At 56.9% G+C, this 25,565-nt stretch overlaps 1 protein-coding gene across 1 annotated transcript in view; it reads left to right on the top strand.

Annotated features, from left to right (window-relative positions):
* SORCS2 (sortilin related VPS10 domain containing receptor 2) overlaps positions 1–25,565 on the top strand; it is a gene marked incomplete in the record, with an annotated part of 482,914 nt that overhangs the window by 451,417 nt on the left and 5,932 nt on the right. The window contains 8 exon segments of the mRNA XM_018049774.1: positions 1,789–1,865; positions 5,196–5,287; positions 6,282–6,389; positions 9,782–9,902; positions 10,740–10,873; positions 11,625–11,753; positions 14,552–14,723; positions 21,824–22,010. Of these exon segments, the coding sequence (XP_017905263.1) occupies positions 1,789–1,865; positions 5,196–5,287; positions 6,282–6,389; positions 9,782–9,902; positions 10,740–10,873; positions 11,625–11,753; positions 14,552–14,723; positions 21,824–22,010 (1,020 nt within the window).

Below are 25,565 nucleotides of genomic sequence, written 5' to 3' on the forward strand. Positions count from 1 at the left end.
TGCCCCTCTGCCTCACCTCCCCTGATCAACCTCCCCTCCCACCTCGCTGCCGTCGCCAAGGCCCAGCCCACTGCCTGGCACACCTGCCCCTTTTGCTTGACCAGTGGCATTCGTCTTTCGAGGCAAGGGGCAGAGGTCGCTTCCTGCAGGAATCGCTCCTGGAGTCCCCTCCTCCGTGGGTCTGTTACCTTTCCCTTCTCTGCTTTCACGGTTCCCCGGGATCCCAGGCATCCTCGGCCCTGCCCCGGTTGCAGGGCATCCTTCTTCCCTGGCTAGGCGGAGAGGTCCCTGGGAGCCAGGGCTGTGGTTGCTCAGCTGGCACCCCCTGCAGCTTAGCACAAGGCTGGGGAGAGAGCAGGCGCTCAACAGATGCTGACGGATACGTGCAGGGGGAGGGGGAGGGGGTGGAACTGATGAAGGAGAGACGAGGGGATGGAAGGATGATGGATGGATGATAAATTAACGAAGGCTGGATGGATAACAAATTGATGAAGGATGGATGGATGGATAATAAATTGATGAAGGGTGGATGGATGCTTTGGATGTTGGTTGGACCTCAAAAAAAAAGGCAGGCACGCAAGCCCTTGGCTGCTCTGCTTGAACTGGCTTTGGCTCGTCTCTGAGAAGGATCCCTCTCCCGTGGGATTGCCTAGTGACGTCTACACTTGGCTCTGGAGGAGGCGCTCCTGAGGGCACCATGTGGATAAGGCGCCAGAGGGCATGTACTGCTCAGGTTGCCAGGTCAGGGGCCTCTGGGGCTCCAGGAAGAGTCCAGAAGGGCTACTGTGTCCTCAGAGCAGGTCCATTCATCCTGGAAGGAAGCTTAGGTCCCTGGCTCCCCCACCATCATCATGTGGTCAGAACAGAAGCCTGTGAAATCTGACATGTCAGAAAATTCTGCTATTGGAGCCCCTTCCCAGGAGGCTGTCTGGGGTCACCCAGCCCAGCTCCAAGGCTGCTGTGACCATCCTGGAGCTGTGTCCTCCAGGCGACCAACATTCTTCCTGTTGGAGTCCACTCGGCTAAGCCTCCTGGTCTTCAAACTGGAGTCACCTTGGTTACTAAGCAGGGGTTCTTTGCCCCCACTCAGCAGCACCCCCAGATTAAGTCCTAGCCCCGCAGAGTGGCCCCTTCGAGGCTGGTGACCCACCTGCCAGCCTGGTATAGGGTCAGGTGAACCAGGACCCAGGAGGAGCCTGTTGGCCACCCAGCTGACTTGGTGCCCACTTCCCCATCCTCCAAATGGCCCCTCGACAGATGCTTAATGAGCACCTACTATGTGCTTGCCCAGCTCGCACCTGGACGGCCCCATGCTGCCCGGACTGGCCTCTGGCCTCCCCTCTACCCATCCCCCAGGGGCTACCTCCAAATGCAAACCCAGCCGTGTCCTGCCCCAGTTTAAAGCCCGTCACGGGCTGCTGGGTCCACACACTGCTCACCTGGCCCGCGTGGTCCCCAGCCATGCTTCTTGTTCCTGAACCCCGCTCCTCACCCGTGGGTCTCCTGAGGCCCCCACGCTCTGCCTGTACCTGGGCTCTGCCTGAGCTGCCTGAGGCTGGCTTTCTCTGGGCAGTTAACCCTCTACCATGCAGACTAGGGCCCGCAGTGGTGACGGCAGGCCTGTTGGCACCCAGGAGGGCAGAAGGCGCATCCACTGTGGCTTTGGTGGTGTAGACCCAGGGCCCATCCCTCGCCAGCCCTGGTTCAGGGCCCTGGCTGTGCTCAGACCTCAGTCAGGGGAGAGTGGCCGGTCCTAAGAGCAGCTCCATCTCTTCTCTTCTGGACCAGGTAACCTGGGCTCCCAGCTGGTGGAATATAAAGAGGAAATGTACATCACGTCGGACTGCGGCCACACCTGGCGGCAGGTAAGGTGGCAGGGAGGGGCTCACCATGCTGGGGCCCCCAGAGATGTGTCTGTTCTCGCCCCCTCCCTCCCGGAGGAGCTCTGAGACACACTGCTGTTCCTGCCCCAGCCTGAGCGGCTGGACACCACTCCCTTTAGGAGTTAGGTCGCCATCGGGGGAAAGAGGACCCAGGCCCGGCTGGCCCCCACCTCCTGCTGTTCTTGCAGCAGCCACTGCTGGAGGATTTGTGGTCTGACGCATCTCCCCACAGTCAGGTTACCCTGAATGCCAACCCAAACGGAACAACCGCCAGGGATGGGGTGGAGGCGCTGTCCCGGCAGGAAGGCACACGGAGACTCCCCGAGAGCAGGACGTGGGGGCCGCAGGCCAGGCCCGGGGTCCTGCAGGGGCAGCTGCTGGGTGGACGGCAGAGACTTGGGAGAGAAAGGAGACATGGGGGAGGAGCAGGGTTGGGGGGGTCGCGGTGAGTGTGGTTCGGGGTGCCTCAGGCACATCCATGGGGTGATGATGTGATGTTCAGTGCGGCCTGAGAAAAGAAAAACAGGAAAATGACAAGAATCAGGAGACAGCAGTTGTGCAGGAAATGGGCCCCTGGGCTGGGGGGTCACACTGCGAGGGCCCGTCAGCGCTACCCCAACACGCGACTCAGAGTCTCAGACTGGAGGGGTGGAGGCTGCTGTCCGAAGGGCGTCCCACGGAGCAGGGTGGCTGATGGCCCAACACTTGGGCAGTCCGGCCAGACCCCAGCGCTCCGCCCCAGGAGAGGCTCGGACCCCCTCTGCACTTGCTGTTTATTTCTTTCCAAAAAAAAAAAAAAAGCCTCGTGTGGTCTGCCAACTTCATGGAGTGGCAATTTCTACCTTAAGCGCTTAAGAAATTGCACTAAATTTTCATCGGTGTCTCCCCTTCCTGAGGATGGAAGAAGCTTTATTTTCAGGTCAATTTTTGCACCTCTGAGCTCCCCACTTCACAGACTCCTCCCAGCTACTGCTCTGGACAAAGACGTTAATCCTCAAAGTGCAGAGCTCACCTGCGCCCTGGTTTAAAGTCCTGGCAGTTTTTTGTTAATAATATGCAAGAAACCAGGAATTTTGAAAAGGGCAAAAGAGATTTATTGTGTTATAATATTTCTGTTTCACTAAAACTAGTGAGATATGTCTAAAACTCTCTTAAAGGTCACTGCCTGTCCATTTATTACAGAAACCACCCCCACCCCCCGGCCCCAGCTTATTAGATTTAATAGACCTGGTGAAACAGAGAGATGTATTTTGTAGAAACTGACTGTATGGTATTCACAGTGGCCATTGTTGGCAAGCTGTTTGCTTAGGCTTCAAACTTGGGAACTTGTCAGAATTAAGTGGGAAGATGTTGGTTTAGGCCTGAACTACAGTGATGGGAGGTGGGTACGAGGTAGGCGGCACAGGAGGGTGCAGGAGTGCCCGGGTGCCTGACAGAGTAGGGGGCGCCCATGTGTCAGAGGCGGGTAGTTTACTGGGGTGGGGGCAAGCAGGAGGCAGAGGTCAGGGTGGGACAAAGGCAGGAAGACCTGGAGAGCTCAGGCTGGCTTGTCAAGGAGGCCGTGAGCTGTCTCTACCGCAAAACTCTGGGCATGTAAATTACAAATGACAGCGCGTACGCTGCTAAAGGGGCATGTTTTAAAAACAGGACTCCCCTGGAACGATCCCGAAATAGAAAACATTTAAGGAGCACCCTCTAGAGCTCAGGGTGTCAGGGAAGTGGGAAAGACGGGGAATGGGGCTGGGGGCCGCTGACTGTTCCAGGGGCAGCAGACCAGAGCACTGGATGTGCAAAGACCCTCGGGTTCCCTGTGGGTGTTTTGTTGTTCAGTTGCTAAGTCGTATCTGATTCTTTGAGACCTCCCATGGATTGCAGCAGCCCAGGCTTCCCTGTCCCTCACCATCTCCCAGAATTTTCCCGAACTCGTCCACCGAGTCGGTGATGCCATCCAACCGTCTCATCCTCTGTTGTCCCCTCCTCCTCCTGCCTTCAATCTTCCCCAGCATCAGGGTCTTTTCCAATGAGTCTGCTCTTCACATCGGGGCCAAAGTGAGTCTTCTCCAACACCACAGTTCAAAAGCATTAATTCTTCGGCGCTCAGCTTTCTTTACAGTCCAATCTCACATCCATATATGACCACTGGATAAACTATGGCTTTGACTAGATGGACCTTTGTTGGCACAGTGATGTTTCTGCTTTTTAATATGCTGTCTAGGTTGGGCATAGCTTTCCTTCCAAGGAGCAAGCGTCTTTTAATTTCATGGCTGCATGGGGTTGGAGTCGCCTGATTTCCAAGTCCCCAGCTAATGAGGGTGGAATCGCCTGTGGGGCTCCCATGGGGAGACTGGGAGGCACCTGTCTTCCCTGTGGGTAGACAGGGCAGATGCCCCCTGCTTGTCCTTGTGGGAGGCAGGTGTGAAGATGGGGAGTCTGACCACGTGTGAGGGTTGTGAGCACATCTGGGGCTATGCCTTGCTGGCCACCAGAGGTATTTCCTCCCCTGAGAGCCCTATCCAGGTCTCTCGACACTTTGTCCCCGAAGGACTTGGTGGGGATTCATTCACTTACTCACTCACTCACTCATTCATCTATCCCACACACACTTCCTGAGCCCTGGCACCTTCCGTCATGAGCTGAGCCAGTACTGGGCCACAGAGAGGACTCAGAGGCACACTGGGCCTTTGAGGAGCTCCCTGGCTGGAGAAGACAATGACAAGTTCATGCAGTAAGTCCTGGGACAGGGGGCCCAGAGACTCCCCACACCCACCCAGCGTGGCATCTGGGAGGGCTTCCTGAAGGAGGTGGCACAAGAACCGAGTCAGTGGTAAATCCAGTATGGCATCTGGGAGGGCTTCCTGAAGGAGGCGGCACATGAACCGAGTCAGTGGTAAATAGAGGTTTGCTTTTACTAGTGGATGCTTACCCTAAATGCTTTCCTAAATTCTACAGCTTCTTTCTCATCCTCACATTGCTGGCCTTTTGGCTGCCTGGGGTTTTCCTATAGGCAGAACCACTTGCGGTGTTTATCTATCTGCATTTTGCTCTCTGGTCAGTGGTCTAGAAATTGCCATCAGCATCCATTCATGTCATTCGTCCCACACGTACTGAGTCTGGGTGTTTGGGGGAAGGAGGGGATGGCCTGAGGACACCAGGAGCCCTCTGACCAGCCCTGCCTCAGGGAGCTGGACTCTGCTGCAGCCCTCCAGCCAGCGTGTGGGCAGCTCTGTCCCTGGGAGAGCGACCCCCGACCCTGAGAGCCCCCAGGCCCTCCCCGGCCCCTGCCCTCAGAGCCCCGCCCGCGGTCTCCTGCAGGTGTTCGAGGAGGAGCATCACATCCTCTACCTGGACCACGGAGGCGTGATCGTGGCCATCAAGGACACCTCCATTCCCCTGAAGATCCTCAAGTAAGACCCTAGGCACCCAGCGCTGAGTGCGGCGGGGGCCCATCCTCTCCACCTGGGAGCCCCTCGGAGCATTCCTCGGGATGGCCCCCACGCAGGACCCCAGGACGAAGGCACCAGACCCCGCCAAGGGGGTTAGTGCCAGGCTGTGCAGTGTCCACCCCCCACCCAGCACCATCACCCTGCCTACCACCACCCTGCCCCCTCACCACCCATCACCACCACCACCCCCACCCATGCTACTGATAGCTGCTCCCTGCCAGCCCTGGGGAGACAAGGGGTGGGGAATGATAACCCAGCATGGTCGAGTGGGCCAGAGGGAGGCCTGGGGCTGTGAGGATGCCCCTACCCACCCCTCCTCCTGAGAGAGCAGGGAAGGCTTCCCAGAGGAGGTGACTTTTCGGGATGGACCTGAGTTAGATAGGTGGAGGCCAGACAGGGAAGCCAGCTGCGTGTGCCCAGGCCAGAGTGGGTTTGGTATCAGCTTCAGACATGTGAAGGGCTGTTGGGATGTGAGGGCAGGCATGAACTGCGGACTTGGGAGGCAGAGCCCGGGGAGCTGTCAGGAAACCAGTATCACTTTAGTCTGAAAAAGATCTTTCTGCATGGCAAGCTGGCAACACTGATATGCCACACTGGGAGGCAGTACTCCCATACGTGACCCGGCAGACCCTGGGCTGGGCTTGGGCACTGGGTAGGGCTGACCTGGATGTTTCTAAGACCTGGATAACCGCAGTCCAGGGGATCTCCCTGAGCAGACGTGGGTGCCGCCTGGTGCTGGCAGGTGGCTGCCGTGACCTCCTACAGGAGTGTGAGGGCAGAGGTCCAGTCACGCTGGGGACACCGGACTGGCCCTGGGGCTGGTCACTGCCCCTGCCGGTTCGCCCAGCTGCCTCAGCTCGACAGCTCTGGTCCCTGGGCGTGGGCAGGGCTGGGTCCGACAAGGCAGCTGGCCCTGGGCGCAGACTGTGTCCCCAGCTGCCCCTTCTCTTGGCAGGTTCAGCGTGGACGAGGGCCTCACCTGGAGCACACACAACTTCACCAGCACCTCCGTGTTTGTGGACGGGCTGCTGAGCGAGCCAGGGGACGAGACGCTGGTCATGACGTGAGTGCCCACGGGAGGTGGGCAGGCAGGTCAGAGCCGAACCCCAGGCGGGCCGTGGCGGAGGGCACCCCAGGCCCTGCTGCTGTAGGCGGGTTCAGCACTGCCCCCCGCCTCCCTGCCCATCCTCCGCACTCTCACCCCCATCTTCACACCTGCCTCCTCGTCTCTGCCATCCTCTGTGTCCTCTCCCCCTCTGCCTCTGGGAGGTGGCCACTCTCCCCTAACCAGGGCCATCTGTCATCTGCCAAGGATCACCGGGCTGGTGAGGGGTGGGACTGAGAGTCAAGGGTCAGCCCTGGATCACTGCCCATTTGGCCCTTTGAGATTGGGATACTGTCGATGGTGATGGTGATGATGGTGGTGATGGTAATGGTGATGGATCAGGAAGATCAGCTGGAGGAGGAATAGGCTGCCCACTTCAGTATTCTTGGGCTTCCCTGGTGGCTCAGCTGGTAAAGAATCCACCTGCAGTGCAGGCAACCTGGGTTCTATCCCTGAGTTGGGAAGATCTCCAGGAGAAGGGAAAGGCTACCCACTCCAGTATTCTGGCCTGGAGAATTCCATGGACTGTATAGTCCATGGGGTCACAAAGAGTCGGACACGACTGGAGTGATTTTCACTTTCCGACTTTCAGAAGGTGGTTCCGATGGTAAAGAATCTGCCTGTGATGTGGGAGACCCCACTCCGATCCCTGGGTCAGGAAGAGCCCCTGGAGAAGGGAATGAGTACCTACTCTCGGACCAAACTGAGGGATTAACGTTTTCACTTTCACACACACATTAAAGGCACTGACTTCCTAAAACTCAGAGTTAGCCAGATGCCAGCCATTTCTCAAAGTATCAGCTGAACGTTTAGGCTTCATAAAAGGCAGGACTTCAGAGACTCGGAGGGGATTAGTTAGATCAAGTGGACCTGCCTCTTTTCAGAGACTTCCCTGGTGGGGCCTGTGCAGCCCGCACAGGAGTTTGCGCAGTGGTCACACTCCGGCCAGTGCGTGTTTCCCGGGCCGGGCATCAGAGCCCCAGAGCCACCAGCTGGGAGACCGAGCCCGCTCCCCGTGGGCGATGGCTGAGCCATCCTGAGGGGTCCCTGGCCTCAGTGTCCTTGTCAGTAAGGTGGGAATATTAACAGCACGCCCCCTGGGGTGGTGAGGAGGAATGGATGGGGGGCGGGTGTTTGGCAGGGGCAGAGGACACGCTAGCAGTCACCGCTGCAGTCACCTCCATCGTAACTCGGCTTCCGGAAGAGCGGGAGACAGGCTCAGGCTGTGGAGGGCCTGGAGTGAGTGAGTGAGTGAGTGAAAGGCACTCAGTCCTGCCCAACTCTTTGCGACCCCATGGACTGTACAGTCCACGGAATTCTCCAGGCTGAAATACTGCAGTGAAGATGTCCCTTAAGGACATCCCTTCAATGAACTAAGACCCTCATGACCTATTTAAGTAACAACCCAGCTGGCTCTGCTTGGGAGAAGGGGATGCCATGGCAAAGACAGTCCCCATGTGGTGAGACTCCCAGGGAGGGGACTGTCCCCATCAGCACAGGAGTCGGGACAGCGGACCAGCGGGACACCTTCACGACCACCGTCACCACCCCCATCCGGGCCACCCACGACCTCTCTGTCGGGAGCCCCTCTGAGAGCTGCTGGACCAGGCGGAGGAGAAGTGGGCCATTTGGTCCATGCTGGGCCACGTCCACCAGCAGCAGGAGAGGCCCGGGCTGGGGTGACGGGGGTTCTGGCTCAGCCTCAGGCAGCAGAAAAGCAGGATGGATTATGGCACTGAACACGACTGGGTGAGAGGCTCAGGCTGGAAGGAGGACCGCAGGGTGTCTTCAGACACCAGGGCTGCCTGTGGGCAGGCAGGAAGGAAGGCAGGAGCCAGTGGAGAGCGATCAGGCCTCTCAGAGCCCCGGACGGGGAGGTGGACCCCAGAGGGGGGCGCCAGGCCAAGGCAGAGGGCGGCTGCCAGGACCAGAAGAGGCCCCTGTAGAGGCTCAGGGTCTCGCCTGTGAAATAAGGACCACAGTGTCTGCTTCTGGGGACTGCTCGGGGCAGTGGAGGTAATGTGCGTGCGTGTGTCGGGGGGTGTATGTGTAAGAGTGAGTGTGCGTGTGCACGTGTGTCTATAAACCTTCTACAACCAAGCATCCTACACAAGCCATCGCTAAGCCACCGTGGGTCCCAAAAGGCTGGTGTCATTGTCCCCATGTTAAAGCCAAGGAAACTGAGGTGCAGAGAGGAATGGACACGCCAAAGGCCACAGACAAGTAAACAGGTGTCAGCCCAGGCTTGTCTGGCTCCGAGGTGTCCTTTGGAGCCAAAACTCTTCCAGTATCAGCCTCAGACATGCCAGCCATCATGTCCCCCAGAAAACATTCCAAGACCCTTCTCAACTACCCTCCTAGATTGCAGTTTGTGCCCTTTAGGCCATGACTGACTTCCCCAAGTATCCAGCTCCTATACGTGAGCCTGGAATGGGGACCAAGGCCAGAGTGAGTGCATCACCTCCTCCATCCAGGCGCTCAACCTCTGGTAATATGGCCGGGGTCCTATAGGGTGAACTGGAGAAGGACCAGAGAAGTGCAGGCTGGGCTCCTAGAGCCCAAGTGTGAGGTGCTGGGAGGAAACCCCTTAAGCAGCAGCCTTCTCGGCGAGCGAGGGGTCTGGGCGTCGCATGAGGGGCACTCAGTACCTGACGGCTGTGGGCGAAGAATTGGCACAAACATGCTGTGTGACCTTAAGCAAGCTACTCAGCCTCTCTGTGCCTCAGTTTTCCTTTCTGTAAAGTGGGCTGTGGTGAGAATTTAGACCAAGCATTATACACAGTGCTCCCAGCCCGCTCTGAGCCGGCAGGGGGTGACTCCCTACCTCTCCATGGATTGTCCCGTCTGCCTGGGGGGGGAAATTCTGTGGCCCAGCTATGCAGAGGGAGCTGGGTTTCTGCAGCACGGCCCCCAGTCCTCGTATGGACAGGCCGACAGAGGCGGGGACGCAGGCGGGGAGAAGCCAGACAGCGCAGAACGCAGACACCCGACCACGAGTCACTCTGCGAAACAGGTCTGCCAGGACCAGCCTGGCCACTGAGGGAGGGCCGGGCTCCTGACCCCACTGTGCCCGCGTCCTCGTCCGCGGGGCCCACCTGGGATGGCCCACGGCAGCGCCATCCACGAGCCATAGATAACGGGTGATGGTGGTGGGAACGCTTGACGCTGATGCCCAAAGGCCTGCAGCCTGCCCGGCCCAGCGTGGGGTCCGTCCTGGGGCTGCCCAGCGGGGGCGGGGGAGCGACCGCTGGCCCCACCGGGCAGGTGTGGGCGGAGGCCTGCAGGGGACTGGGGGCGCCTGGGGGGCGGGCTGGACTAAGGCGGCTTCCTGCCCCTGCTTCCCTCCCCAGCGTCTTCGGCCACATCAGCTTCCGCTCGGACTGGGAGCTGGTCAAGGTGGACTTCCGGCCCTGGTTCTCCAGGCGGTGCGGCGAGGGTGACTACGGCTCCTGGGACCTCACAAACCTGCAGGTGGGCCCGGCCCCGAGCGGTGCACCCTCTCCACCCGCAGACTCCGTCCCGCCAGGCTGCTGCCTCCCCCCCCATGCGGGTGCTCCTGCTGGGCTTGCTGGCCCTTCTGGGCAGCCTGGGCCAGGGTCTGCGGGTACACCCAGGGGCACAGGGGCACGGGCCCGACCCAGCCCGGAGCCAGCTGTGCTCGGGGTCCTGGATTTGTGGGATGGAGGGAAGGTAACAGGGCACTGGGTAACACCAATGGTCTGGGACAGGCCCCACGCCATAATCTCAGACACACAAAACTTCCTACAGCAAAATGAGGAATATTCACACGGAGGGGACACGTGAGGAACAGAAATGGTCTTCCACTGCAGTTCGGGTTGGATGCTCAGGATTTCAGAGTGGAGGAGCCCAGAATCGCTGGGGTCGGGGGGGTGCCCACAGCTGTATCTGCCATGGTGCCTGCTCACACCGGCGTGTCCTGCTCGGATTGTTGGCTGAGCACCTTCTGTGTGGCCCTTGAAGCCTGGAGGCCGTGGCTTATCCTAGCCTCACAGGGCCCATCTGAACACAGCCTCACAGGGCGCCTCACAGGCCTGAGGATTGCACGGGGCCCCTCTTCCGGGGCCTGAGACCCCCTCAGGGCCCAGCAGGGCCAGGTACACATCACTCAGCGAGTGCTGGGGGATGGGACAGGGGCCGGGCTGCCCCAGGTCAGCGTCAGGCACACACAGCCCTGCCCCTGGGCCCTGGTTTCCTGCCCCGATGGCCGCCCCGGCCGGGGGAATAAGGAACGGACCAGACCGGCAGTGGGAGCGCAGCAGGACGGCCCCTCACCCGTGTCCCCCGCAGGGTGACCGCTGTGTCATGGGCCAGCAGAGGAGCTTCCGCAGGAGGAAGCCCGCGTCCTGGTGCGTCACGGGCCGCAGCTTCACGGCGGCGCTCACGGCCCGCGTGTGCCCCTGCCGGGCCTCGGACTTCCTCTGGTGAGGGTCCCACTCTGCCCCAGCCCTGGGGGTGGGTGGGGGGCACAGGGGGTGCTGCCTGAGTGACCACACAGCCGCCGCCCCTGCGGGCAAGCTGAGAGCCACGCTCCAGCACGGCCCCCTTATTCTGGGCCCGATCACCCAGCCACCTGGTCCGGCCCACGTTCAAGAATCCGTGGGTGTCCTTTCCAAGCCGGCAGGGGCGGCCTGCTCCCAGGCGGGTGTGGACATGGAGGAAGATGGAGGGCAGCCTGGGGACCAGCCAGCAACCCCCTCCACCATCCAGAGACCTGGCTGGAAGCCCCCTGACCACCCCCGCCCCGCTGCCCCACTCAAGGACTCGTGTGCTTGCCCACCACCAGGAGAATGTCAGAGTTCTGGAAGCTGGCTCCCTCCCCAGCCATCCTCGCCCTTCCTCATCCTGCCATTCCCACCTGTGTCTCCCGGCTCTGGCGCTGAAGGGGCTGGCCCCCACCTGCAGTGCCCTTCCCCCCTTCCCCCGGTTATCTCTTGATCTTCCATTGAGAGTCCGCCTGCCTCCTCCAGGCAGCCCTCCAGGATGCCCAGGCTGGGTTCAGTGCTTGGCTGTAATGTCCCAGAATCCCCTTGGCATCCCTTCTCACCCTCCTCCCCTCTGGGACGGGGCCTGTGGATCTGCCTGTGTGTGTCCTTGGTGTGGGGCACCTACCCTGGGCTGGCTTACACCCCTGCCACTGCCGGTCTCCTGACCACCGTGTCTTCCTCCTCCCAGTGACTATGGATTTGAGCGCGCCCCCTCCTCGGAGTCTGATGCCAACAAGTGCTTTGCCAACTTCTGGTTTAACCCCCTGTCGCCCCCTGACGACTGTGTCCTGGGCCAGACCTATACCAGCAGTCTCGGGTGAGTCACACAGGGCGGAACCATGGTGCCCCCTGCCTTTCCTGCCTGGTGCCCACGGCTCCTCACATGGAGTCAGGGAGAGAGAAATCAGGGCTGACCGCCCTCTGCGCTGGGGCTCCTGCAAGTCACCCAGACTCTGCCCCCAGCCAGGGCTCTCCATTCAGAGCCCAGATGGGCCAGCATCAGGGAGAAGAGACCCCCTGAACCTGCTCTGAACAGAGAGCAAGGAGGTCCCCAGCCTCGGCGCTCATACCCGCTCTACCCAGAGAAGGGTCCCGCCTGCCTGGGCCCCCTGAGTCCCTGCAGTGCCAAAGCCCCTCCCCATCTGCCAACCCTGAGCGAGCCAGGCCTTAGCTGGGCCAGAGATATTCACACTCCCTTTAGGTCTCAGCTTGAATGGTGCCTCCTTCAGGAAGCCTTCCCTGACTCACCCTGGGCCCCAAGCTTACTCTGTGAGAATAGAACATCCCCAGTTATTGTCATGCTCACCCAGTTGTCCTCTGGACTGGACTAAGCTTTCCGACACATGGTGTGTCCCTCGGTGTGTGGTGTGAGGGACACACGCTGTGCATGAGGGGGAGGGAAGTGCTCCGCAGGTGTGACCTCCTTCCCCCTACAGAGGCTGAGCATGCTGTGTCTCAGGGATCAAACTATAACAGCGTTCTGTGTGTAACAGCTGGGAGCCCGCCACTCCACAGGTCCTAAGCAAGCTTCATCTTAAAGGTTTCTGTGTCCCTGCGGGGAAGTTCTGAGAGGGAGTGAACTGTCTATGGACTTACTAGACAAGCCTGGTTGCTGCCCCTGGGGATGGGGCAGGACAGAGCCTGAACAAGCAAGAAGCAGGGCCAGAGATTGCACGCTCGGACCTCAGCGGCATAAATCCCATCATCCATCCAGCCAGTCATCCACTCACCTATCCATGTGTTCCTCATCCATCCATCATCCATTCATCCACCCACCCATCTGTCCTTCATCCATCTATCCATACATCCATACATCCATCCAATCGTCTATCTGTGTATTCCCCATCCATCCATCATCCATCCACCCATCTGTCCATCATCCATCTATCCATACATCCATCCAACCATCCAATCGTCTATCCGTGTATTCCCCATCCATCCATCCATCATCCAGAAATCCAACCATCCTTCCCTCATCCATCTATCCATCCATCCACCCACCCATCCATCATCCCTCTATCCATCCAGTCATCCAATCACCCGTGTATTCCCCATCCATCCTTCATTCATCCATCCATCCACCATCCATCCATCCATCCATCATCCACCCACCCATCCATCATCCATCCACCCACCCATCCATCCATCATCATCCAACCATCCAATCATCTATCTGTGTATTCCCCATCCACCCATCTGTCCACCCATCCATCATCCATCTATCCATCCAATCATCCATCTCTTTATTCTTCCACTCACTCACCCACCATCCGTTCATCCTCCCATCCCTCCAACAATTCATGCTTCATCCATCTATCATCCATCCCTCCCTCCATCAGGGGGCCACAGCAGCTGCTCCAGGGCTTGGCAAGCAGGGACTCTGGTCTGAAATGTCAGAGTCAGGACCCATATCAAAGGCAAAGGGTTTCATTTCACAGCATCTGCACACTCTGGATGCCAAGGGGCTGTGGGAGGGTAGATCTTAGGGAGGGTATTTTCTTCCCAACTAACCACATGCATCTTTGCATGATAACAATTCAGCAACCCTTGCAGGGTTTTCCTAATGTCTCCTAAGAGTTTGTTGTTATTGTTTAGTCGCTGAGTCATGTCTGACTTTTTGCAACACCATGGACTGTAGCCTGCCAGGCTCCTCTGTCCATGGGACTCTCCAGGCACGAATACTGGTGTGGGTTGCCGTTTCCTCTTCCAGGGGATCTTCCGGATCCAGGGATTGAACCCATGTCTCCTGCTTTGGCAGCTGGATTCTTTACCACTGAGCTACTAGGGAGGCCCTAAAAGTTTACTACAGTGCACTGGGCTCTGCCAGCCAGCCCCTCTCCACCCTCATCTCACACCTGCCTCCCCCCACCACAGGGCCTTTGCTCACACCGTTTCCACTGCCCAGGACACTCTTTACTCTCCTGCTCACCTTCTGCTCTCAGCTGAAAGCCCCTTTCTTGGGGAGAGGATCCCCAGGTGCAGCCCCTTCTCCATACTGTCACAGACGTGATGTTGCTTTGATGTGGGGGGTGGTTTGGTGAGGGCTGCCTTCCCACTGGAAGTCCTCTCCGCAAGGGCAGGGGCTGCGAGGGATGACCTCAGCCCTCATACCTGGTGCATAGCAGATGCTCAGTCAAGTCGCGTTGCATGAATGAGCTGGTGAATCGGGTGTCATCTGTCCCCAGTCCCTCAGTGTAAGAGGAGGAGGCCTCCCTTGGGACTGTGCTTGCCCACAGCCACGTGGCGCATCATCGGGAAGTCCCAGCCCTTCCGGAGCGCTCCGGCTTCCCGGGACCACGTTTCCCAGCAAAGTCGCAGTATCCATTTTGACTTCTCCAGTCATCCCCCAGCAACAACACCTCTCAGCATCGTGAGAACACGCTTGCATCAGTGAGGGCCGCGGTCCTACCATTAGAGCTCATTCCCTTCTCTGAGCCTCAGTTTCCCCAGCTCCAAAATGGGGTAGAAAGAGCAAACAGACGGAGTCTGGAAGAGGGAGGGGGTTGAAGCGTGGGGGTCACAAGCCAAGAGCCCTTGCACGCGACCGAAGCTGTCCGGCCGGGCGGTAGGCCCGGGGCCCGTCCGGACGGATGCTGACCCGCCTTCTGGCTGCAGGTACCGGAAGCTGGTGTCCAACGTGTGTGAAGGCGGCGTGGACCCGCGGCAGAGCCCGGTGCGGCTGCAGTGCCCGCTCCTGCCGCCGCGGGGCCTGCAGGTCAGCATCCGCGGCGAGGCGGTGGCCGTGCGGCCCGGGGAGGACGTCCTGTTCGTGGTGCGGCAGGAGCAGGTGAGGGGTCGCTTCGGCCGGGCAGACGGGGCGGTGGGCGGCGTCCTCTCCCGCTCGAAGTCCTGGAGTGCGGAGTCATCTGGACCAGCGTTTCCAAACTGCGGAATGTAACAGTGCGCTGGAGACCCCTGCACAGGTCCAGACCAGCACTGAAGCAATGAAATGGAAAACTCGGGAGGGAGTGGAGGGCAGGGGCAGCGGAGCAGCCAGCCGCCAGCTCAGGCCCAGCGAGAGGCATCTTCAAACACGTCTGCCTGAGTGTTGACCACATGGTGATGTCAGATTCGTTCATTCCCCTGGGCGGCAAAAGAATGTTTTAAACCTCTCATTATACTGATCTAGCTAATTTGGAATCTTAAGAAAAACAGGCAGGTTTTTAAAAAATTATTACTTTATAATCTCATAGCCAATACAAATTCTGTGATAGGTGATAGGCAGATATATCAGTTCAGTTAGTCTTGTCCAACTCTTTGTGACCCCATGGTCCGCAGCACACCAGGCTTCCCTGTCCATCACCAACTCCCCGAGTCCACCCAAACCCATGTCCATGGAGTCGGTGATGCCATCCAACCATCTCATCCTCTGTCATCCCTTTCTACTCCTGCCATCAATCTTTCCCAGCATCAGGGTCTTTTCCAGTGAGTCAGTTCTTTGCATCAGGTGGCCAAAGTATTGGAGCTTCAGCGTCAACGTCAGTCCTTCCAATGAATATTCAGGACTAATTTCCTTTAGGGTGGACTGGTTGGATCTTCTTGCAATCCAAGGGACTCTCAAGAGTCCTCCCCAACACCACAGTTGAAAAGCATCATTCTTCAGCTTTCTTTATGGTCCGACTCTCACATCCATACATGACTATTGGAAAAACCATAGCTTTGACTAGACAAACCTTTGTCGGCAAAGTAATATCTCTGCTTTTTAATATGCTGTCTAGGTTGATCATGGCTTCCCTTCCAAGAATCAAGCATCATTTAATTTCATGGCTGAAGTCACCATCTGCAGTGATTTTGGAACCCCCCAAGATAAAGTCTGTCACTGTTTCCATTGTTTCCCCATCTATTTGCCATGAAGTGATGGGACCAGATGCCATGATCTTTATTTGTTGAATATTGAGTTTTAAGCCAGCTTTTTCACTCTCCTCTTTCACTTTCATTAAGAGGCTCTTTAGTTCCTCTTCACTTTCTGCCCTAAGGGTGGTGTCATCTGCATATCTGAGTTTATTGAGATTTCTCCCAGAAATCTTGATTCTAGCCTGTGCTTCATCCAGCCCAGCATTTCACATGACATAGTTTGCATATGAGTTAAATAAGCAGGGTGACAATATACAGCCTTGACGTACTCCTTTCCCAAATTGGAACCAGTCTGTTGTTCCATGTCCAGTTCTATTGGTTGCTTCTTGTCCCTCTTACAGATTTATCAGGAGACAGGTCAGGTGGTCTCATATTCCCATCTCTTTCAGGATTTTCCATAGTTTGTTGTGATCCACACAGTCAAGGCTTTAGCATAGTCAATGAAGCAGAAGTAGATGTTTTTCTGGAATTGTCTTGCTTTTCATATGATCCAGCAGATGTTGGCAATTTGATCTCTGATTCCTCTGCCTTTTATAAATCCAGCTTGAACATCTGGAAGTTCACAGTTCACATACTGTTGAAGCCTGGCTTGGAGAATTTTGAGCATTACTTTACTAGCGTGTGAGATGAGTGCAACTGTGTGGTAGTTTGAGAATTCTTTGGCATTGCCTTTCTTTGGGATTGGAATGAAAACTGACCTTTTCCAGTCCTGTGGCCACTGCTGAGTTTCCCGAATTTGCTGGCATATTGAGTGCAGCACTTTCACAGCATCGTCTTCTAGGATGTGAAATAGCTCAGTTGGAATTCCATCACCTCCACTAGCTTTGTTCATAGTGATGCATAGATAGATAGATATAAATGATAAATAGATATAGATTGATGAAAAAATCATTGATAGTTAATGGATGACATAGATACAAATATAGATGGATGGATTTAGAAATATTTCATATATGTGTATATACATACACACACACATATATATATGGGGCTTCCCCAGTGGCTCAGATGGTAAAGAATCTGCTTGCAGTGTGGCAGACCTGGGTTCGATCCCTGGGATGGGAAGATGCCCTGGAGAAAGGAATGGCAACCCACACCAGTGTTCTTGCCTGGAGAATCCCATGGACAGAGGAGCTTAGTGGGCTACAGTCCATGGATTGCAAAGAGTTGGACATGACTTAGCAACTAACACACACACACACACACACACACCACACACACAAACATATAAATTTCCTCCCTGTCTCCTAGTATTTCTTTCTTTTTTTAGTATAAGTGTTACTTTTTTTTCCTGATTTTAAGAACAGTATATACTCATTGTAGAACACTGGGGAAACACATCAAAAACATAAGGATATAAATGTCACCCAAAATCTTATTCTCTCAAGGTGACCACTGTTAATTTATTCCCTTCTAGTGTATTTAAACTAATACGCAGGTGCTTATTTTTCTGATTATAGGTGTAACAAATGCTCGTTGTGGTAAATCCAACAATAGAAGCTAGAAACACTCACAAGCAGACAGGAATGTACAAAGGGGGTGCAGAGGCCCCTCTTCCCGCCCGGGGCCCCAGCCCCCGGCTCACGACTCTTGAGCACTGGGGGCTTCAGTTAACAGACATGCTGGGCGAACCGAGCAGGGCTCCGTGCAGAAGACGTCCTTCCATGCCTGCCCAGGTGGGACCGGGGAACGCTGACGCGGTCTCTGATGCTGGAAAGCGGGGTCCCGTGTGAAGAACTGATGCGTGGGCGCCCTTGTTCCCCTCCGTCCTCCCCCGCCCACGGGCTGTGCTCCCACCAACCAGCTTTATAGCTGGGGAGGCCGAGGCTCGGACAGGGGCAGCCACCCACGCGGGGCCACGCAGAGCTGGTGTTGGGTCCAGGCCTGGGGGCTCCATGAGGACACCTCCTGGTTTGCAGGCCCCAGACCTGAGCCAAGGGTGCATCAGCCTGCTGGCCCCGTGATGATTGAGCCTGGTCCTGAGAGTCACACTCCAGCCTCGGGCCACCCTGGGGCAGTGTGTGTGTGTGCAGGGGCGGGGTGGGGAGGCTCATTCACTGCAGAGGAGGGTGCAGCCCCCTGCCCAGCCTCGGGCCACCCTGGGGCAGCGTGTGTGTGTGCAGGGGCGGGGGGGAGGCTCATTCACTGCAGAGGAGGGTGCAGCCCCCTACCCAGCCTCGGGCCACCCGGACCTCGGAGGGGACCCAGCTGCCGCCTGGAGCTCCAGGACTGACTTGCAGGAAACAGGGCCACCTGCTGCCCTCTAGAGCCCGGAATCCCAGCAGCTCGCCACTGCTGGGACGCTCCATCCGGACCCAGGGCAGGACTGCAGGCTGGGACCCTCACCTGAAGGGGCAGAGGCGAGGGAGCAGCAGAAAGATGCTCTTGGAAGAGAGTCCTTTGCCCTCCACTGTCCAGAAGAGGCCACTGGCTCCCGCGTTGAAGCCTTGGGAAGGAGTGGGTGCAAGGTTGGAGTGGGTACACGCACTGGTATACCCACCTGTTCTCTCTCTCTCACACACACACACACAGACACGGACACTTACACATTTTCACACGTGACTATGCACTCGCATTCGTACACAACCACAGATACACGCATCCAGTCCAGGTGTGGAAACAGCCCTGGATTTAGGGGAATCCAAGTTCCATGAAGATCTCAGAACTGAACATAAGATCTGAAGGGGAACCCAGAAACAGACCCACACAGACGGCCTAGGCGCAAAAGCATTCCAGCGAAGGAAGGACGGGCGTCAACGAACGAGGATATGGTGAAAACGACCCTCATGCCTGATGCAGAGTCGACTCAAAGTGGATCACAGCCTTAAATGGAAACCTGTGAAGCTTGTAGAAACCACACAGGGGAAAATACTGTGCTCTAGGGCTAGACAGAGTTCTCAGCATTGACACCATAGCACCGTCCATGAGGGAAGTGTGGCAGACTGGACTTCATCAGAACGCGACGCGCGTCATCTGTGACAGAGCCTGAGAAGGTGGGAAGATGGCCACAGAGAAAATAGTCACAAACTGTATCCAACAAAGACTAGTACCCGGAATATGTAACGGTTTCTCAGAACCCAACCACAGGAGGACAAGCAAGCCAATTAGAAGGTGAGCAGAAGGCACGGAGAAACGTGTCACTGAAGAGGATGGCAAATATGCACAGGGAAACCACGTTCAGCATCATTAGCCATCAGGAAATGCAGCGAAAAGGGGGGCCCCGCATGCCTACAGAAAGGACTAACGTGAAAGACAGTGGTCCCACCAAACGCTGGTGAGGATGCAGAGAAACGCGGACATGGAATGGTACAGCCGCTCCGGAAAAGTTGGTCATTTCCTTAAAAACTAGGCATGCAACAACCACAGGACTCAGCAGTTACGCTTCCGGGCCTTCATCCCAGGGAAACAAAGAGGCTCAGAGGAAAACCTGTATACATCAGGGTTCACAGCAGCTTTATTCATAAGAGCCAGAAACGGGAGACAGCCAGATGTCCTTGACGGACGAGTGGATAAACGCGAGGTGAGGTGATACGTCCATCCCACGGGCGGTACTCTGAAGTAAGAGGAACACGCTCTACACCACAGCTTGGGCGAATCTGCAAAGAATTATACTGAATGAGAAAGCTAATCCCAGCAATTCTACTTAGAGAATATTCCCCAAGTAACGAAATTATAGAAATGGAGAACAGGTTAGAGGTTCTAATCCCATGGAGTTGGGGATGTGATGGAGAGGCGCGTCTGGGTGTGAAAGGGTAGCCCTAGGGACCCCAGGGTGACAGAATCGTGGCTGAATCACTGTGGATTCCAAGCCGTGATACGTGTTCTGCAAGGTGTTCGCATGGAGACTGCCAGCATGGGTTATATCCTTGACAATTACGTGTGAATTGGCAGTTGGCTCAGCACGAGACTTCCGAGTGTTCTTGAAGCACTCAGGAGTAAACACACACACAGAGATCTGCATGGAAACGCTACGCTGCGGGTGGTGGGTGTTGTGCTGACGTTACCATTTTTCCTTTCTAGCTACTTCTCTGCCTTTTTCTATTCTCTTACATTGCCACTATTACCTTCCTGATTATGACAAGGTTTTTACTATTATTATTTTTAATATAATTTTACTTATTTATTTTGGCTGTGCGGGGTCTTCGTTGCTCTGAGGGCTCTTTTTTAGTTGAGGCAAGCAGGGGCTACTCTCTCGTTGAGATGCTCAGGCTGACAAGGTAGGATTTTTTATTTTATTTATTGATTTTTGCCCATACCACATGGCACATGGGATCTTAGTTCCCCAAACAGGGATCGAACCTGTGGCCCCTCTGGTGGAAGTGACTGGACCGCCAAGGAAGTCCCTGTGATGAAGTGTTTTAACCAAGGGAAGTGTTTCAGGAGTTAAAACACACCCTCTTGGCTGCTCACAGGCAGGACACAGCATCCCCAGGTGGTGTGGCTCCTGCCCATCAAAGCCACACGTCCAGACTCAGCCAGAAGCCCCTTCTTCCCCCAGGAAGCTGCATGGACACCCCTCCCTCCCAGAGCAAGTTGACCTTGAGACCACCCCCATCTACGAGGCTGCCTTTAAACTGAGAGAGCCCTGACCGCAAGCCACCCTGCAGGTTCTGGACTCACAGAGCCTCAGTCCTTCAACCTGTAGAATGGGGAGCATAGAACATACTTGTGTAAGGTCCCCAAGGCCATCACGACAGTGGCCACAAACTGGGTGGCTTGAAATATCAGAGATTTCTCCTCTCAAGAGCTCTGGAGGCCGGAAGTCCAAAATCAAAGTGTCAGCAGGGCTGGGCTCCCTCTGGAAGGAGAGACTTCCCGAGTCTCTCAGCTTCTGGGGGTTCCGGGCAGCCCTGGGCGAGGGCAGCAACCCCTCCAGCCTCTGTCTTCACCTGGCTCCCTTTCTGTGTCTCAGAGCTGCTCCTTTTTCTGATAAAGACCCAGCCATTGAACTTAGATCCTGTTCTAATTCAGTGTGACCTCGAGTTAACTAATTACATCCACAAAGACCCTATTTCCAAATAAGGTCACATTCTGAGGTTCCAAGTGGGTGTGGATGGGGGAGAGATGATCCAACCTTTCACACCATATTTGTGAAGAAAGGTGAATGAACATAATTTACATAAAGGTACTCTGTCAAGTTCTAGGGTTTGGCAGGTGTAAACCAAGAGGCTCGCTGAACAGTTAATGATGGCCATGTTTCATTCCTGACCCCTAGGACATGGTTTCCTGGGTGCTCCCCCAGCAGGCAGAGGGGTGGCAGGAAGACATGATAGGGAGGTGATGGGGAGAGAGGACCTGGAGTAACTGAAGAGCTCATTCTTGCCATGAAGTTGGAAAAGTTCCTGTTTGCTTCCTCAGTTTCCTTTCCCAAGACTCCATGAGGAAAGCACGGTTATTGGAAGGGCGATGTTCGCGGTGGGGATTAGACGGGCGATTAGACGGCTCGTGTGGGTGAGGAGATGCCAGGGAGGGGTGACGGATGTGGGACCCCCCTCCCTGCATAGAGCCTGTGCACCCGAGCATCACTCCTGGCAGCACGTAGAGTGAGAAGATAGAAAATGCAGGAATCGCAGCATCAGAGGGGAAAATGTTTTGTTTTGTTTTGTAATTTCCTAGGAGACTCAGAGTTTTTATGCACACACTTCTCCCTGTCCCTTAGACTGTCCAGCAGGTGGGGGCCCTCTCCCTGCCCTCCCGGTCCCTGGCTCAGGCCTCCCTGATCTCATCTGAGCTGACTCCTCTCCGCCTCAGCGGTTGGGTCATCTTTCTGAAATGGAAACCTGGCCCTGGCTACTACTTCCATCCTCTCCTATTGGTCTCAGCCCTGCCCTCCAGGCTGGGTGGGGTGGGGGGGGGGCGGGCCAGGATAGAACAGACCTGGTTCCCTGGAGTCCCCAGGGAGCTCGCTGTGAGGAAGGAAAGGGGTGGGGGGATGAGTGAGTGAGTGAGTGAGTGAGTGAGCCAGTGCGTGGCCCATCGCTGGCTCCCAGCTCTGCGGCCAGGTCCTAAGCGGCCCCCTGGCGTGCCTTACAGGGTGATGTCCTGACCACCAAGTACCAGGTGGACCTGGGGGACGGCTTCAAGGCCATGTACGTGAACCTCACGCTGACCGGCGAGCCCATCCGGCACCGCTACGAGAGCCCCGGCGTCTACCGCGTGTCCGTCAGGGCGGAGAACGTGGTGGGGCACGACGAGGCAGTGCTGTTTGTCCAGGTCACCGGTGAGCCCATCGCCCCTGCCTGGTCCAGGGCGACTCCCTGTGGCAGGGATCTCTCCTTGAGGAAGCACAGGGAGCCCGGGGCGGGGAGGCAGGCAGGCGGGGCTGGAGGCCACACCCACGGTGCTCTGTGCAACAGCGGGGCTGGTGGTGGCGATGGTGGTGGTGAGTGATGGTGGCGATGATAGTGGTAGTGTTTCTAGTGGGGCTGATGGTGGTGGAGGTAGTGAGGATGGTGGGAGAGGTGTTCATGGTAATGATGATGGTAATGGTGGTGATGGTGATGGTGGTGATGGTGATGATGGAGCTACTGCTGCTGCTGATGGTGATGATGGTGATGGCGATAATGGTATTGATGGTCATGGGGGTGTTGGACTGTGAATGGGTGAATGGATGGGTAGTGGTGATGATGCTGATGGTGATGATGGTGGTGATGGTGGTGATGGGTGGTGGATGGGTGGGTGTCTGGTGGGGTGATAATGGTGGATGCTGATGATGGGTGGTGGTGATGGTGGTGGTGATGGTGGTGATGGTGGTGATGGTGGTGATGGTGGTGGTGATAGTGGTGATAGTGGTGCTGGTGATGGTGATGATGGTGGTGGTGATGGTGATGATGGTGGTGATGGTGGTGATGGTGATGGTGGTGATGGTGGTGATGGTGGTGGTGTGGGTGGTTGATGGTGATGGTGATGATGGTGGTGATGGTGGTGATGGTGGTGATGGTGATGGTGGTGATGGTGGTGGTGATGGTGATGATGGTGGTGGTGATGGTGATGATGGTGGTGATGGTGGTGATGGTGGTGCTGGTGATGGTGGTGATGATGGTGGTGGTGGATGTGTGATCGGTGTGATGGTGGTGTGGTGATGGTGTGATGGTGTGGTGATGGTGGTGATGGTGGTGATGGTGATGGTTGATGATGGTGGTGATGTGTGGGTGGATGGTGGTGATGGTGGTGAGGTGATGGTGGTGATGGTGGGTGGCTGGTGATGGTGATGATGTGGTGGTGATGTGATGATGGTGGTGATGGGTGATTGGTGATGGTGGATGTGTGTGATGGTGGTGGTGATGTGGTGATGGTGTGATGGTGTGATGGTGGTGGTGATGGTGCGTGATGGTGGTGGTGAGGTGTGATGGTGGTGCGTGATGTGTGATGTGTGATGTGGTGATGGGTGTGATGATGGTGTGGTGATGGTGGTGGTGATGGGGTGATGGTGGTGATGGTGATGGTGTGATGGGTGATGGTGGTGGTGATGGTGGTGATGGTGGTGATGGTGGTTGATGGTGGTGGTGATGGTGATGATGTGATGGTGTGATGGTGTCGGTGATGGTGATGATGGTGGTTGATGGTGATGATGGTGTGGTGCTGGTGGTGCTGTGATGTGTGATGATGGTGGTGATGGTGTGATGGTGGTGATGGTGATGGTGATGATGGTGGTGGTGGTATGGTGGTGGTGATGGTGGTGCTGGTGCTGGTGATGGTGATGATGTGGTGGTATGGTGATGGTGGTGATGGTGGGGATGGTGATGGTGGATGGGTGGTGATGGTGATGGTGTGATGGTGTGGATGGTGGTGATGCGGGAAAGAGAAGGAGATGGGGGCCCAAACCCTGAGTCCAGCCGGTGCCTCCAGCACAGCTCTGACCTGGGAGGCAGCGTCTCACCCGTCCTCTCTGCAGCCTCTCGGGACTCACCCACGAACAGCCTGCCTCAGCCAGGCCAGGGCTGGGCGTTTTCACAAGGTCCCAACTAAACACATCACGGTAAGAAGGGAGACGTGCTCAGGACAATGTTGCAGGCGACAGGGCCCTGCCTCTGCACCTGCCCACCTCTTCTTCCCTTTTCCTGCTCCCTCCTGATTAGTCCCCTTTTACAGATGAGGAAACTGAGGCCCAGGAGGGGAAGAGACTGGCCGGAGCCGCAGCCTGGATGGTGAGCTGGTCTGGGAGGCTGACCGTCTGGGCTGCCCCACAGGTCGGGAGGGTGGGTCGCCCAGTGTGAATGGTCCTGGAGGACAGAGACCCAGCAGAGTCCTGGGCTGCAGGAGGGACCCTTGGCCCCCAGGGGCAGGAGCCAGAGGATCAGGATGTCTCCAGACTGTTCCAATGGTGACCTGAGCAAGGAGAACTGAGGCCACTGGAGCCGAACCAGCCAGATGGGTGAAACGCGGGGGTCGGCTCTCAGCTGCATTTGCAGGCATGAGTCTGGCGACACTCTCTGGCCTTTGTGTCCATCCCCGGGCCCCGTACCCGGGTAAGACCAGATTCTCCAGCCCCTCTGAGGGTGCCCGTGATAATCCTAGCACTATTAAACCCATTTTACAGATGAGGACAAGGTGAGAGGGGAGGAGGCACCACAGCCCCTCTGATGACCGCACACAGAGCTTGCCCACCACCCGGCCTCATCCTGAGCCCCTGCCTGCTCCCACCCTGGGTGTCACTACCTAACCCTGACTTCTCCCGAAAGAAGCTGGAGCCCACCCCCCCCACTTGCCATGGGGCGCCTGGCACAGGGCAGCTCTGGCTCAAGCTCGTGAGGAAGGGTGGATGAGCGCTGTGGGGAGCATGGGTGGTGGAGGACACGGCCTGGGTCAGCTCCTCACTCATCTATGTTGCTCTGGGACAATCGCTTGACCTCTCTGAGCCTGGGTTTCCTCCTCTGTAAAATGGTGTGTGGAGCAGAGGGGGGATTGGGTGGAAGACGCTCCCTGGCTTGTGAGTGGCGCGCTGCCCTCAGGACAGAGATGACTCAGGACCAGCGCGCAGGTCCCGAGAGGCCCCTCTCTGTCCCGCGGCCCATCAAGGCCACAGTCCCAGCCCCCGTGGCCCGTCGGGTCCCTCTGCATGCCCCGTGAGCCCAAGGAGGCCAGGTGGCCTTGCCTTTTGAACTTGTACAGGATGAAGGCCCGACCGCGAAGAGCCCGCTGACGAAGAGGATCGCCACCGCCCAGTAGCCGCCTCCGCTTCCCAGGCTCGGGGAATCTGGGGCAAAACGGCCTGTGAGCGCTCAGAGTGGGCAGCGGCTGCCCCCGGAACCTGGACACCACTGGGTAAATCCCGGCCCTGGTCTTCCCCGCCTAGAAAGTGGACACAGCTTCGTCCAGACCGATGCTGGTGTGGACATGCGTCTTCACAGAGCAGAAAGTGGCCCCTGGGCTCCTGCCAAAATTCTTGCCCCAGACGCGGAGGACAGTCCATGGTGGGCGTGGGGGCAGAGTGCATCTGAGACCCTGCGTCTATGCTCAGTTGCTTCAGTGCGTCCGACTCTGTGACCCCATGGACTGTAGCCTGCCAGGCTCGTCTGTCCAGGGGATTCTCCAGGCAAGAGTACTGGAGCGGGGTGCCATGCCTCCTCCAGGTGGCCTTCCTGACTCAGGGATCGAACCAGGTCTCCTACGTCTCTTGCACTGGCAGCCGGGTTCTTTACCACTGGCACCACCTGGGAAGCCCTATCTGAGACCCTAAATGATGTAAATTAAAGCAAGAGCTCTGTGGCGCATCCACGGGGGAGGGCAGCAAGGCTGACCAGGATTTAACTGAAAGACAACCACCGCGGCCAGG

The sequence above is a fragment of the Capra hircus genome, chromosome 6, assembly GCF_001704415.2.
Source record: "Capra hircus breed San Clemente chromosome 6, ASM170441v1, whole genome shotgun sequence".
In the NCBI taxonomy this organism is placed as follows: domain Eukaryota; kingdom Metazoa; phylum Chordata; class Mammalia; order Artiodactyla; family Bovidae; genus Capra; species Capra hircus.